At 35.0% G+C, this 15412-nt stretch overlaps 1 protein-coding gene across 2 annotated transcripts in view; it reads left to right on the plus strand.

Annotated features, from left to right (window-relative positions):
• The window catches only part of SLC9C1 (solute carrier family 9 member C1), a 171138-nt gene that overhangs the window by 67926 nt on the left and 87800 nt on the right, over positions 1-15412 (plus strand). For both annotated transcript variants that reach the window (XM_054551527.2, XM_054551525.2), the window contains 3 exons: positions 1096-1221; positions 11285-11382; positions 14956-15075. In XM_054551527.2, coding sequence (XP_054407502.2) covers positions 1096-1221; positions 11285-11382; positions 14956-15075 — 344 coding nt within the window. The remainder of the gene's footprint in view (positions 1-1095; positions 1222-11284; positions 11383-14955; positions 15076-15412) is intronic.

Consider the following 15412-nt stretch of genomic DNA (forward strand, 5'->3'; position numbering starts at 1 on the left):
AAGTAGAATTCAGAAAAAATCCATTTCGTATCCACTGAACCAGTGCTTAAAGCTCCAGACAGGAATTTAGAACTGACCCTTGTGCCTGCAGGAATACTACCAGGATTTCTGGATGGAACAAGTACCATGTCATATCCAAGGATTTCTCTAGTAGCTTCCAATACCTGATTGTGAACTTTTGCTGACTTGTCTGCATCAGAATTATCCAGAAAGTTTATTCAGAATATTGATTGAGTTTTCACCTACTCTCTGAAGATTTTTATGCAGGTGGTCTGAGCAGGGCTCCAGGAATATTTTAAATCCACTACCCAGCTAATTCTAATGCAGAAGCCAGTGTTGGGGCCACCACTCTGGTACTTGATCTGTTTTAGAAGGCAGAGGATCAAATGACTAGTCTCCTTTTTATGATGCAAACATGAGGGATATTATAGTATTAAAGATAGAACACTGACCTTGGAATCAGAAAATCTGGCTTTATAGCCTAGCTTTCTCACTTAATAGCTTTGTAATTTTGAGCATATCATCAATTTTCTCTAAGCTTCAGTTTCTCATCTGTAAATTATTCATACTCCCATTTCCTTTATGTGTGTTCACTTTCTATTTTACATTAAGTGATCATTTTAAAGCAGTGGTTATCAAGCTTTAGCTGCAGCAAAATTTTCAAATGGGGTTTTAGAAACACAGATTGCTGCCCACTCCTCCAATTATGATTCAGTAGGTCTAAGGTGGGATCTGAGAATGCACGTTTCTAACAATTCCCAGGTGATTCTGATGCTGCTGGGAGACCATACTTTGAAAACTGCTAGTATAAAGCATGATCATATATGTGATAGCTTTTTAAACTGTTAATAATGCCTTGTAAAAGTAAAGATATGATATAACTCCTCCCCACAAAACTGACAATTATTTTACCTTCTATAACTGAGCAAACGATTAGGACATTTGAGCAAATGATGAGGATCTGAACGTTTTTCTTATCTACCAGATTTGCTACCATTTTTCAAAGCAAACTGGTACAAAAATTGTTTGTGGATTATGCTAAACAATATGTTAATATTCATATATTTTTTGTTCTTTTATTTATGCTTTATTTAGTTGAACGAAGAAGAAACAACAGAACATCAGAAGGTGAAATGTCCACACTGTAACAAGGAAATAGATGAGATCTTTAACACTGAAGCAATGGAGCTGGCCAACAGGCGTCTCTTGTCGGCACAAATAGTACTGTATTATTCTCTTTTGAAATTATGTTTGGCCAAAAATTATGTTGAAAAATTCCTCCTTTATAAAGACATCTTGATCATGCTCACTTAATAGATTGTTTACAAAGGCAAAGGGAAGGTTGACATTGTCTTAGGAATCTGCTTGATTGGAAAGAAAGAAAGAGAGAAAGAGAAAGAAAGAAAGAGAGAGAGACGAAAGAAAGAGAAAGAAAGAAAGAAAGAAATTCACTCACATTAGCTTAAGTAAAGAGTGGTTTATTTATGAAGAATGGGAATTTCACAGATCCCAATGGCAGAAATTGCAACTGGGGTTAAACTTCAGATGTGTTAGGCAATCAGTTCTGTGGCATTGCCCATCTCTGGATCCAAGCCAGTTTTTCATGTAATGATACAGCCAAATCCTCTAATAGCTGACTGAAGAGAGTATTATGTTTTCATTCAAATATTGGCTAAAAATTAGAGAAATGTTGTAGCACAGCAGCATACAAACTGTTGGAAATTGCTAATAGGCTAATTTTCATTTTCTATCCAGGTTGAAATAATCAAGATCTATTTGCCATGAATTGTCCTCTTAAGGTGTTCATATTGGCCCTTCCTCACTGCCTATGGAGCTGTTGAACACTTCTCAGCTATTCCAGCCACACAGGATTCCAATCACTCTACCTGCTCAGTCTAACTAGGGAAGTGGGAGATCTGTAGGGTATGATTGTTCTCTCTTCAACAGTAGTCTTGGCAGACAAGTTGAGTTTCAAAGGCAACTATTTTAAGGACATAAATAACTTCTTTAAGCAATTGAGGCCGTGCTATGAGGATGAAGCTAATGCCCACATGGTGCTTTATTCCACCAGCAGATTTTCCACTTGTCTTACCAAATTAGGTATTGCTATCCACAGAGTAATGACTTCCTTCCATATGACTAAGTCAACACAGAGGTAGCAAATATTCCTGCTAGCTCTTCCATGTTTCCTAAATCCGATACTCCAATGCCATGGTTCTATAATGTAAATAGACAAGCTAGTCATCCTGCGTTCCCCTGGGAACTGCCTATGAACAGCTTCTGAGGCAAAAACAAAGGCAGGCTTTCTAAATATACCGAGTCAGCAGGAATGAGAGGAAAAAATTGTCAGTCAATATAAAACAATGGAACAGGATAGAGAAACATCTAGACCAGGATTTCAGAGTAGAAGAGGATCTGGAAACAATGAAGTAGGGCTAGTCCTGAGATAACCATGAGTGAATCTGAACAGCCAACCATGGCTTCTTTAAGCCACAACAATTGCTTCCTTAGAAAGCACAAAGGAGTATTTTACAAACATTTGTCTGTAACTTTCAAAAATGAGGTAGACTAACCAAAAGTATGTATAATCTGCTATATAATTTACGAAATATAAATTGCATTTCTATCGTTTCCTGCAGAAATTCCCCAAATCAAAAATTTTTCAATGAGATAAATAAAAACAGAATATTAAACACTAAATTGTGGAAATATCAACTAACAGCACATTTTGATCCTTCTCATTGCTCACTCAACTTTTCCGGATAGTTTTGATTCTCTATCTAAGTAATGTACTTGCTCACCAATTTTTGTAATATCCCTTCTAGCTGGACTCATGATCAAAGAATCTGCCACTGCCACCACCACCACCTTATTCCCCACCCTTATTGCCACTAATTCTTTATACACACACACATACACACACACAATTTCCTCAGCCTTAAAAAAATCTATACACCCTTTTGCTTGATAATCTCTTTTTGTACGTTGTGTTATTAAATTTTACCTTTTCAAACTAGTATTTTATTCCAATATGAAATGTAAATTTAGGGTCAAGAGGGTAATTTTTATTGCTGTTGTTTTAATTGACATATAATTATACATATTTATGAGTCACAATGTAATATTCTAATACATGTATACATGTGTCATGATCAAATAAGAGTAATAAGCATATAGATCACTTCAAACCTTTATTGTTTCTTTAGGTTGAGAATGTTCAAAATCTTGTCTTCTAACTATATGAAAAAATACAATAGATTAGTGTTTACTGTAATCACCCTGCAGTGCTGTAGAACACTAGAATTTATTCCTCCTATCTAACTGCAACTTTGTATCTGTTAACCAACCTATTCCTGCTAGCTTCCCTGTCCCCCTACCCTTCCCAGCCTCTTGGAGCCACTATTCTACTCTACTTCTATGAGGTCAACTTTTATAGCTTCCATATATGAGTGAGAACAAGCAGTATTTCTTTTTCTGTGCCTGACTTCTTTCACTTAACATGATGTCCTCTAGTCTTATCCATGTTGCCACAAATGAAAGCATTTTATTCATTTTTATGGCTCAATAGTATTCTGTTGTGTAAATATACGACATTTTCTGTATCCATTCATCTATTGATGGACACTTAGGTTGATTGTTTATCTTGGCTATTGTGAATTGTGCTGCAATAAACATTCCCCATATACAAACATTGTATTCTAGCTGGGGAAAGATAATATCTCATTATGGTTTTGATTTTCATTTCCCTATTCACTAGTGATGTTAAATTTTTTTATATGCTTGTTGACTGTTTGTGTCTTTGAGAAATGTCTATTCAGATCCTTTACTCATTTTTAAATCATACTGTTTGTTTGTTTGTTTTTGCTGTTGGGTGGTTTGAGTTCTTTGTCTATTCTGGATATTAATGCCTTAGTAGAAGAATAGTTTGCAAATATTTCTTTTTGTTCTGCAAGTTGTCTCATTATTCTATTGATTGCTTCCTTTGCTGTGCAGTAGTGTTTTAGTTTGATATAATCTCATGTGTCTATTTTTCCTTTTGTTTCCTGTGCTTTCGAGATTGTAGCCATGAAATCCTTGCCCAGTCCAATGACTTGAAGTGTTTCTCCTCTGTTTCCTTCTAGTGGTTTCATAGTTGCAAGTCTTTAATCCATTTTTAGTTTATTTTCATATAAAGGAGAGACAAGGGTTTAGTTTCATTCATCTGCATATGACTATTAATCCCAACACTATTTATTGAAGAGACTGTTCTTTCCCCAGTGTACGTTCCTCATGACTTTGTCGAAAATCAGTTGGCTATAAATAGGTAATATATTTCTGGGTTTTCTATTCTGTTCTGTTGGTCTGTGTGCCTGTTTTTACGCAAGTACCATACTGTGTTGGTTGCTATAGCTTGTTGGTTGTAGTGTATTTTGAACTAAGGTATTATAATGTCTCCAGCTTTGTTCCTTGTGCTCAAAATTGCTTTGGCTACTCGAGGTCTTTTGAGGTTCCATACAAATTTTAGGAATGTTTTCTCTATCACTGATATTTTGCTAGGGATTGCATTGAATCCATAGGATTCTTAGGGAGTATGGTCATTTTAACGAGATTTGTTCTTCCAATATATGAACATGGGATGTCTTTCCATTTTTTGTGTTCTCTTCAATTCCTTCATTAGTCTTTTATAGTTTTCACTGTAGAGGTCTTTCACTTTCGTGGTTAAATGTATTCTTATGCATTTTTGGTAGCTATTGTAAATGGGATTTATGCTTTGATTTCTTTTCACATAGTTAGCTGTTAGTCTGTAGAAATGCTACCAATTTTGTTTGTTTGTTAATATTGTACCCTGCAACTTCATTAAATTGGTTTATCAGTTCTAGGAGTTGTTTTGTGGAGTCTTTAGCTTTCCTAAATATAAGATTTTAACTTGTCCTCATTCCGTATGATTTTGGCTGTGGATTTGTCATTTATGGTTTTATTGTATTTAGGTACATTCCTTGTATATCTACTTTGTTGGGAGTTTTTATAATGAAACAATGCTGAATTTTATCAAATGTTTTTTGCATCTATTCAGATGATCAAATGGCTTTGGTCTTTCTGTTAATGTGATGTCTCATGTGTGTTGATTTGTGTATGTTTAAATATCCTTGCATTCCTGGGATAAATCCCACTTGATCATAGTGTATAATCTTTTTGATGTGCTGTTAGATTTTGTTTGCTAGTATTTTGTTGAGGATTTTTGCATCTGTGTTCATGAGGGATATTAGCCTATAGTTTTCTTTTTTTGTTGTGTTGTTTGCTTTTGGTATTAGGGTAATGCTAGCCTTATAAAATGAGTTTGGAAGAATTCCTTCCCTTTCAAAAATATTTTTTTCTTGGGAGACTTTATATTACTGCTGCAATCTTGTAAGTCTTCATTGGTCTATTCGGACTTCCTATGTCTTCCTGGCTCAATCTCAGTAGGTTTACGTGTCCAGGAATTTATCCAATCCCTCTAGGTTTTCCAATTTGTTGGAGTATAGTTGTTCATAATAGTCTGTAATGATCCTTTGAATTTCTGTGGTCTCAGTTGTTGTGTCTCGTTTTCACTTCTGATTTAATTTATTTGTATCTTCTCTCCTTATTTGCTTAGTCTAATGGTTTAATTTTTTCTTATTTAAAAAACAACATTTTGCTTTTCTGATCTTTTATATTATTTTTGGTGTCAATTTCACTTATTTTAGTTCTGATTTTTATTACTTCTTTCCTTGACCTAATTTTGGGTTTGGTTTGTTCTTAATTTTTTAGTTCCTTGAGGTGCATAATTAAGTTGTTTTTTGAACTTTTGTGTGTGGCGGGGCAGGGTGGGGATGGAGTCTTACTCTATCGCCCAGGCTGAATTGCAGTGGTGCAATCTTGGTTCACTGCAACCTCCACCTCCTGGATTCAAGCAATTATCCTACATCGGCCTCCTGAGTAGCTGTGATTAAAGGCACTTGCCACCATACCTGGCTAGTTTTTGTAATTTTAGTAGATACGGGGTTTCACCATGTTGGCCAGGCTGGTCTCAAACTCCTGACCTCGAGTGATCTGCACACCTCAGCCTCCAAAAGCGCTGGGATTACAGGCATAAGCCACCACACCTGACCCTCTGTCTATTTTTTTGATGTAGAAGTTTATTACTGTAAATTTCCCTCTTAGTGCAGCTTTTGCTATATCCCATAGGTTTTGATATGTTGTGTTTCTATTTTTGTTCCAAAATAAAGAATTATCTTCTTAATTTTTTTTCTTGATCTATCAGTGGTTGAGGAACATGATTAATTTCCATGTGGTTGTACAGTTTCCAATGTTCTTCTTGTTACTAATTTCCAGTTTTACTCCATTGTGGTCAGAAAAGATACTTGATATGATTTTAGTTTTTTAAAAATTTGGGGGGCTTGTTTTGTGGCCTACCATATGCTCTATCCTGGAGAATGATCTGTGTGCTGATGAGAAGAATATGTATTCTGCTGTTCTTGCATGAAATGTTCTGTCTATAGTGCAGTTTAAATCCAATGTTTCTTTGTTGATTTTCTGTCTAGATAGTCCTTCCAATGCTATGACTGGGGTTTTAAAGACCCAACTATTATCGTATTGGAGTCTTTCTCTCCCTTCAGATCTAATAATTTTTGCCTTATGTGTCTGAGTGCTCTGGTTTTTGGTATTTATATGTCCTCTTGCTGATTTAATCCCTTTATCATTATATAGTAAACTTCTTTGTCTCTCTTACAGTGTTTTACTTAAAGTCTATTTTATCAGTTATAAGTATAGCTATATAACTACTCCTGATCATTTTTGGGTTCTGTTTGCCAGAAATATCTTTTTTCATCCCTTCACTTTCAGTCTGTGGGTGTCTTTACAGGTGAAGTGAGTTTTTAATAGGCATAGGCAGTGTGTAGTTGGGTCTTATTTTTTAATCAATTTGGCCAGTCTATATCTTTTAAATGGAAATTTTAATTAGTTTACATTCAGGGATATTATTGAAAGGTGTCGTTTTTTTTTGGTTGGTGTGTATTTCTTTTTGTTTGTTTATCTTTGAAGTTTGGTGTTTTTCTGTAATAATAAGATTTGATTCCTTTTTCTTTAAGATTTGTGTATCTGCTCTACCATTGGGTTTTATATGTTTTTACAATCTTAGTTACTGTCCTTTTGCTTCCAGATATTGGATTTTTAAGCATTTCTTGTGAGTCCAGTCTAGTGATGGTGAATTCTCTCAGGTTTTACTTGTCAGGGAAACACTTGATTTCTGAAGGGTAGCTTTTCTGGATATAGTATTGTTGGTTGAAAGTTTTTTTTGTCTTTCATCACTTCAACCATATTATCTTATTCTCTTCTGGCCTATAAAGTTTCTGCTGAGAAATATGCTGATATTCTAATGGAGATTCTTTATATGTGACTTGACACTTTTTCTATTTTTAAAATTCTCTTTGTCTTTGACTTTTGACAGTTTGACTATAATGTGCCTCAGAGAAGAATTTTTTAGGTTGAAACTTTTGGGGGATATTTGACCTTCCTGGATCTAGATGTCTATATCTTTTCAAAAACTTGGAAGTTTTCTGTTATTACTTTATTAAATATGTTTTCTATGCCTTTTCCCATCTCTTCTCCTTCTTAAATTCCCATAATGATAACATTTGTTTGTGTAATGATGTCCCACAGGTCCCATGAGCTCTCTTGGGTTCTTTGGCTCTTTCTTTCTTTCCTTCTTTCTTTCTTTCTCTCTTTTTTCTTTTCTTTCTTTCTTATCTATGTATCTTTCTTTCTCTTTTTCTCTTTTTTCTTTCTCTTTTGTCTGATATGGTTATTTGAAAATATCTGGCTTCAAGTTTAGAGATTCTTTTTTTCTGTTTGATCTAGTTTGTTATCAAAGCTCTCAATTGTATTTTTTCATTCATTAAATTAGTCAGCTCCAATATTTCTGTTCAGTTATTTTTTTATAATATCTATCTTTTGTTGAGTTTCTCATTCACATAATGAATTTCTTTTCAATTTTATTGTGTCTGCTGAGTTTCCTTAATATCATTATTGTAAATTCCTTTTCAGGGAGTTTCTACATTTCCATTTCTTTGGGACCAGTTGCTGGTGAACTATTGTGTTCCTTTAACAGTGAGATATTTTCTTGCTTTTTCATGTTTTTTTTGTGTCCTTGCATTGATATCTTCAGATCTCGTGAAACAGTTGCCTCTTTCAATTTTGTATAGTGGCTTTCATGGGGAAAGACTCACTGCAGATATGTCCCAGGGTTTCAGTTGGGTAGGGCGCATTAGCTTTTTACTGGGTGGATACAATAGCATAGCCTCAATACAGTTCTTCAGCTACAGTCAATGTCATTGATGCCTGTGAGTGCCTCAGTTGCTTGGGCTGCAGAAGTTTGTGTGGCTGGTCTACCTATGTGGGGTCTGCTCCCTTGTGAATGAGGGAGCTGGCTATGCTACCATGGATAGAGAACCAGGATCATCTGTGATCTGGGGGAAGTGCAGGGCTGGTCAGCCAGCATCTCTTCTCAGGTGCTACTCCTTTGAGGACAGGGTTCCAGGCTAGTCTTCACTCTGGGGAAGCAAGGGGCTGGTTAGCCAGCAGCTCAGCTCATATGCTGCTTCACTTGAAATTTTTCTTTTTAGTATAGTTAATTTTTCTTGTAGGCAAATCTAGTAAACCTAGGTAATATTTTTTAGGCTAAAGACTGTGATTTATTCATCTGTATGTCTTCAGTGAATACCACAATGTGTAGTACATAGTAGGTGCTCAATTAATATTCACTCAAGTAATTAATCTGAGCCTTTTTGGAGTATTTCAGGTTTATTATAGGATCTGATAGCTCTTCTATTTTGATATCTCAATTCTTCTCTTCTTTCACTCCTGTCTTGCTGTTTTATTTCCTTTCTTTTTCTTTTCCTTTGCCTGCCTGCTTTCCTTTCTTTGCTTCTTTTGTATTGAGATATATCTCATTCTTTGTTTATTTCTGTTTGATAAGCTAACTTCAAAAAGTATCTAATTTTACCTTACAAATTATATAAATGTCAATAATACTCTATAACTTTCTAACTAAAATGTTAACTATAGATGTACTTTTAGAGTAGACATGTTTTCATTTCCCTTTTCTCAATCTACCTCTATGTTCATTTTTTAAAAAGAAAAAATTGCTTACTAGGCCTTGTATCTGTGGCTGGAATATGAATTTAGTTCAATGTTCTGAAATCTCTTTGTGCTCCTCTTCTATTTTTTGAGACAAGGTGTCTTTATGTTGCTCAAACTGGTCTCAAATTCCTGAGCTCAAAGAATCCTCCTGCCTTAGTCTCCCAGAGTAGCTGGGGCTACAGGGGGACACCACCATGCCCTATTCCCCTGTTTTCACTTTTACACTTTAAGTTTTGTTTTAATGATTATGCTTATTATTCTTATAAACAAGAAGCCTTTTATAGATATGTTTGATTACATATTTCATTCTTTAATATATTGATATTGTTATAATTTTCACTGATTATTTCCAACAATATTTCCAGTTGAGAATATCTTTGAAATGTATTTTTCAATGGTTTGGCTAGTGTCTCTAGTCTAATTTTGTAGAAAAAAAATTGATTAGTAAAAGTTTAAAGATGTTTCAGACCTAAAAATAGGAGTTTTATCCAAGTAATGATACATTTATATGCAATTAATAAATTAATATTTATGAAATTAAATACAGCTTCCTTTCTTGTTTGGATACCTATAGAATTATTTCTATTTCCTTGTAACTTAAAAATGTTATGAGGCCATGTCTTTGAGTCACTTCCCAATTTTAATTTATTTCAGGAAAATATGGTGTACAAGAACCCACAAAATAAATGAAGGAAAATTCATTTTGAGTCTTGTTTTTGTTATTAATATGATATGTGACTAAGGACTTAATCTATTTAGTTTTCATTCTCCCAGTCTATAAAAGAGGAAACTTATGGTGACTGAATAACCTCTTTTTTGCTTGTGATATTCTATGTTTTCTGCAGTGTACACTCCATGTACTTTTTTGATTTATTGCCTCAAATGTTTGGGTTCTACTATTATATTTTGATCATTGCTTTTGTGCTATTGTGTCTTAATCAAGAAATCCCGCTTTTCAAAGTAGATTGGATTTCTCTGCTCTGTTCTCTAGATCCTCATTTCACTTAATATCTTCTGAGTTCTTCTTAATTTTAGATATATTTTCATGCTCATCTTGATTTGTTGATTTGGGTTCTGCGTTCCCATTGGGAAAGATAATTTAACAGTTAACATCTTCTAGTATCTAATTGCTTTGGTATTTGTGTTGCTAAGCTTTCGCGAGATCCATATAATCTTCAGCTTCCTCATTTTTTCAAACTACAATTTTTATCTTGAGGATACTAAGAATATTTTGATTTAATATTGTTTTAAACATATTTTAATGATATTTAAGGAGAAGAGTGTACTCTATTGAATTCCTGTAATTATGGGAAAAGTTTTTTCATCCCACATCCTCAAATGTCATTGCTATTTCTTTCTAGTATTTCCCCAAAACAAAGCAGTGTTTAATATTCAAAACTGATCATGCAGAGAGAATGCCTGCTGCAGAACCTAGAAATCTTTGGTCATATAATATATTTCAGTTAAGGAAGTTGGTCTACACAGTGATTCTGAATAGTGTTCAGCACATGGATGCCAGGAACCGTGTCAGATACTGGTTTCCATATCATCAGACATAGTCCCTGAAGCTCAGTAGGCTCTTTATATATGTATTGAATGAAGAAGTGACTGCATTCTGCCAAATAGTAGCAATCTCTTATTATAATATTCCTTATAAATTATAAAATTTTCTATAAATAATTATATAAGTTACAAAGATATAATAATTTTAATCCTTATCACGGATGAGGCAGCAGAGCCCTGTTGTGGAAATATTTGAGAAAATTCAATTAAATAAAGATGTATAGTAGGAATTTTTTTTACTGTAGGTTTTCTCAGAGCCTTTAATATTCATTATTAACTTTTGAGTTGTGGATATAGCTTGCAGCAGTTCCCAAACTCATTTGCCAATAAGTTCCATTTATTTTTTGAAAATCTAATTCCATGTCTAGAAGAGCTCTAGTTTCCTTTAGAACCAGTGTGGCTCCACCCAAAGCCAAGACCTACCTTATCCAGTAATCTTATAATCTGAACTCCATAGAAAGATTCTTTTTACAAACAGACTAGATTGATTGTTTTTACTTCTTTATCACACATTTTTCCCATCAAGATTGTAATAAATTGTCATCGTTATTCATGCTATATAATGACTTGAATTAATATTTTTTAGGCAAGCTACCAGAGACAATACAGGAATGAGATTCTGTCCCAGAGTGCTGTCCAGGTGTTGGTTGGTGCAGCAGAAAGTTTTGGTGAGAAGAAGGGAAAGTAAGTATATTCTCAAGAGATGGCTTCTATTCTAAGCCACAGCATTTAGGAAATTACCCAAGTGAGTTTTCTTGTTTTTGTCTGGTAACTTGGCTCCCTCTACTATTAATACTCTAGTATTACAGCAGAGCTATCTGCTCTATACCCCACCCTCAGGCCAAACTACCTATTTTCAGTTTCCCAAATTTGCTGCATTCATTCTTACCTCCGTGATTTTGAACAAGCTGTTCCTTCTGACTGAAACTTTCTTTTGTTCTTTGTCCTCTCCCTGCCAAAAGTTAAGCTGTGGTAAAGAACTCTTCCTTTTAGGCAATTTGAATGCCAGACTAAGTAAGGGTGAAGCCTTCCTTAATCCTTCCAGGCACATCTTCCCCAATACACAGGTAGTACTTCAACATCTTCTCTTAATACTCAGCATGCATTTGTAATCTTGTAGTGATTTCTTTAGATATAGGTGTCCAAAATAATCAGTGACTTCCTCAAAGTTGGTGTTTTGAGGAGTACCCTCAGATCATCCCCTGTGGAGGAATGCTGGATCTATGATTGGGCAAAGAGGGGGGTTAAACTGCAATGCAACTGCAGCAATGTCCACCCAGACATACCTTCTAGCTCTAAACAACAGTCCTGAAGACACCAAAATTCCCTGCTTAAATTGTCCTAAGCTTATTTCCAGAGTCTATTTGGGCCTCTAGTCCTGGTCCATCATCTCATGAGCAAACCAGGCCTTTGGTGTGCATACCCCTAAACCTGTAGGATGTGCCAACCTTGTGTTACGTCACACGTACAACCTTGTGGTACACTGAAGGATAAAGTTAGAAAAGAAACAGCCAGAAATTACGGCATATTTGCATTTCATTTCAAGTACAGACTTTCGAAGTAACTAAGAGTTTTCATTTTAAGCCTAGTCATGCAAATCATTATGACATTATATGTGTCATGATAGGAAGATGAAATATATCTTATTTAAAATTTTGTTTCCTTGATTTATAATGCTTGAATATTTTCATCTATGGTACCAGGGTCTCTGTTTGTCCTTTTGATCCAGGCACTTCCAATGCTTTAGGTGACCTAGTAAAGTTGAGGGAGTTGAAAGAGAGGGCTGGGCAAATGTGATCAATTCAAAACAATACCTTGCATATTTTAAAGAAGAAAGGTGCACATTGTACAGTGGAAGTTTTTAATAAATGACACAATAAAAAGCATCATTAATATATTTTCCAGGAGATGTTAAAAATAAAACAACAGGCCGGGCATAGTGGCTCATGCTTGTAATTCCAGCACTTTAGGAGGCCGAGGTGGGTGGATCACTTGAGGTCAGGAGTTCGAGACCAGCCTGACCAATATGGTGAAACCATGTCTCTACTAAAAATACAAAAAAAATTAGCCGGCATGGTGGCATGCACCTGTAGTCCCAGCTACTCAGGATGCTGAGACAGGAGAATTGCTTGAACCCCGAAGGCAGAGGTTGCAGTGAGCTGAGATCGTGCCACTGCACTCCAGCCTGAGGGACAGAGCAAGGCTCTGTCTCAAAAATAAAAATAAAAATAAAAATAAAACAACATAGAGCAATTCAGCCCACTGCCTTGATTTTTTCTTTTTAAATGTTCCCCCAAAGGCAGAAGTAACATATGCCTATGAAGGCAAACTTTGGAATATATTACATTTTTTATGCATACATGTAAGATATATACATTGAATACCAATATGTGCAAAGCTATATATTAGCAATATATGCCAGTCACTGTAGGGAATATTAATATTAGCAAAATGGTATTCCAGCCCCTAGAGAACTTTCTATTGATTATGCTTATATTCAGTTCTTGCTTCTTTGCTGAGTTGATTTTACCATTTGCTAATTATTCCTATGAGTGCCTCATGTGTCAGGGTGACCTGTGGCAAGAAAAACAAGTGTAAGAAAAGAAAGAGTGGAGGGTTTAAACAGGAGCACCAGGACCTATGCTAAGTGCTTGTATAATTGCCTAAAAAATAATACTTTGAGCACATAGTTTCTTTTTATTGAGTGTCATACCAGGTACAGTTTTAAACACTTTATACGTATTAACCTATTTTACCTCAGAAGAATCTTATGAGATAGATGCTATTATTATATTCACGGTGCAGGTTAGGAAAGCAAAGCAAAGAGAAATTAAATAATTTATACAAGGTCATTTGACTCATAAATTACAGAGTTGGGATTCAAAGCTAGGCTGCCTCACTATCCAGTTAAATAGATCATACTGTTTCCCTAAATCAGGTCTAAACAGTGAACATGTTGATGTAAAATAGGAATTTAAGAGCCTGAATTACTTAGTAATTTGTGCTGTAAAGTGTCACACGTAGATATCACAATAAGACTATATTAAATACTTATTTTTTTGAGTCCAGGGAGCCCTCTCATTTATTATCTCTGTGGCAACACTTACCACGTTTTACTGCAATTGGTATTTACATGTTTCATCCCACTAGTCTGCTGGAGCCTTGAGGGCAGACCAGTATTTCTTTATGGTTTATCTTTAGCATTTACCAACCATAGCAGATGTTGAATAAATATTTTTTCAATTATAAATGAATCAAGTCATATACACATTCAACATTTTCCATTTATTTACTGCATATTATATTGAATTACAGATAATTGAATGACTTCATTCTTTTCAATTACGTTAGTATCCCTGTAGTAAAAAAATATATATATACAAGTTTTAAAGTAAGAACATTATAATTCATAGAAAGGGCAAGGTTTACCTTTGAACTTAGGTTTCCAATGCCCTTCCATTAAGCCACGTTATAAGGTAGGGCCTCACATCCAAGGGCAGAGCCTTACTCTCCTTCTGATCATGACGATGAAAGTATCTGGTCAGCAGCAGGTAAATTCCTTGAAAAGCCAAGGAGATTGGCTAAACAAGACATGATCATATACATGGATCTGAGCTGTCTCAATTTAAAAAAAAAAAAAAAAAGCTAGCAGAAAGCTGCAGAAAACTTGGGACAAGTGTTACCAAAATGACATTGAGTTCTTATGACCAGTGACTTTTCTAAGTTACCATTTTAACTCATTTTTAGTCATTATAAACCTTACTATCTGCTTTGAAGGTGAAGACAAAGAGATGGGAAGACGTGTGATATGAGTTGGATGCTTTATACACGCTTTCCCATTTAATTATCCCAGCCTAACATTGGTATTTTTATCCTTATTTTGTAGATTAGCAAGCAAGTTAATGAGGTAATTTGTCCATTGCCATACCAGACAATGGGGAATCTAACATGAAAACCCAGATGTCTGAATCCCAAATATTTGAAACATAGTATGTTTTCTGTCCCTGAACCTTGAAATCTCTATTATTTTCAACCATGTATCTCCAATTTTTAATACTCTCTGTTTAACAAGTGAGCCTGACAATCTAACTTCATGAACCATGCCCATGAAAATGTCTTAATCCAGCCATCATGGCACAAAATAGTCTTCCTGTTTTGTGCAACATTAAACTTATGTACAACACTAAACTTCCAGTACAACATTAAACTTATCTCAAAATGTTTAAAACATGTTTAAAGATTTCTTTCTTTTTCTAGATGTATGAGTCTTGACACAATAAAGAATTATTCTGAAAGCCAAAAAACAATTACCTTTGCTAGAAAACTACTACTTAATTGGGTGTATAATACCAGAAAGGAAAAAGAGGGCCCATCAAAGTAAGTGCTTTTGAACCTTATAAGAAATGCTATTATATTCACTTGAAATTCCCTGTTTTTTCTTTTAAAATGGTATCTTGAATTTTTTTTATTGTATTATAAGTGCTAGGGTACATGTGCACAACGTGCAGGTTTGTTACATATCCATACATGTGACATGTTGGTGTGCTTCACTCATTAACTCATCATTTACATTAGGTATATCTCCTAATGCTATCGTTCCCCCCTCCCTTCACCCCACAACGGGCCCCAGTGTGTGATGTTCCCCACCGTGTGTCCAAGTGTTCTCATTGTTCAATTCCCACCTATGAGTGAGAACATGCGGTGTTTGGTTTTT

Source organism: Pongo abelii, chromosome 2 (assembly GCF_028885655.2).
Source record: "Pongo abelii isolate AG06213 chromosome 2, NHGRI_mPonAbe1-v2.0_pri, whole genome shotgun sequence".
Taxonomy (NCBI): Eukaryota; Metazoa; Chordata; class Mammalia; order Primates; family Hominidae; genus Pongo; species Pongo abelii.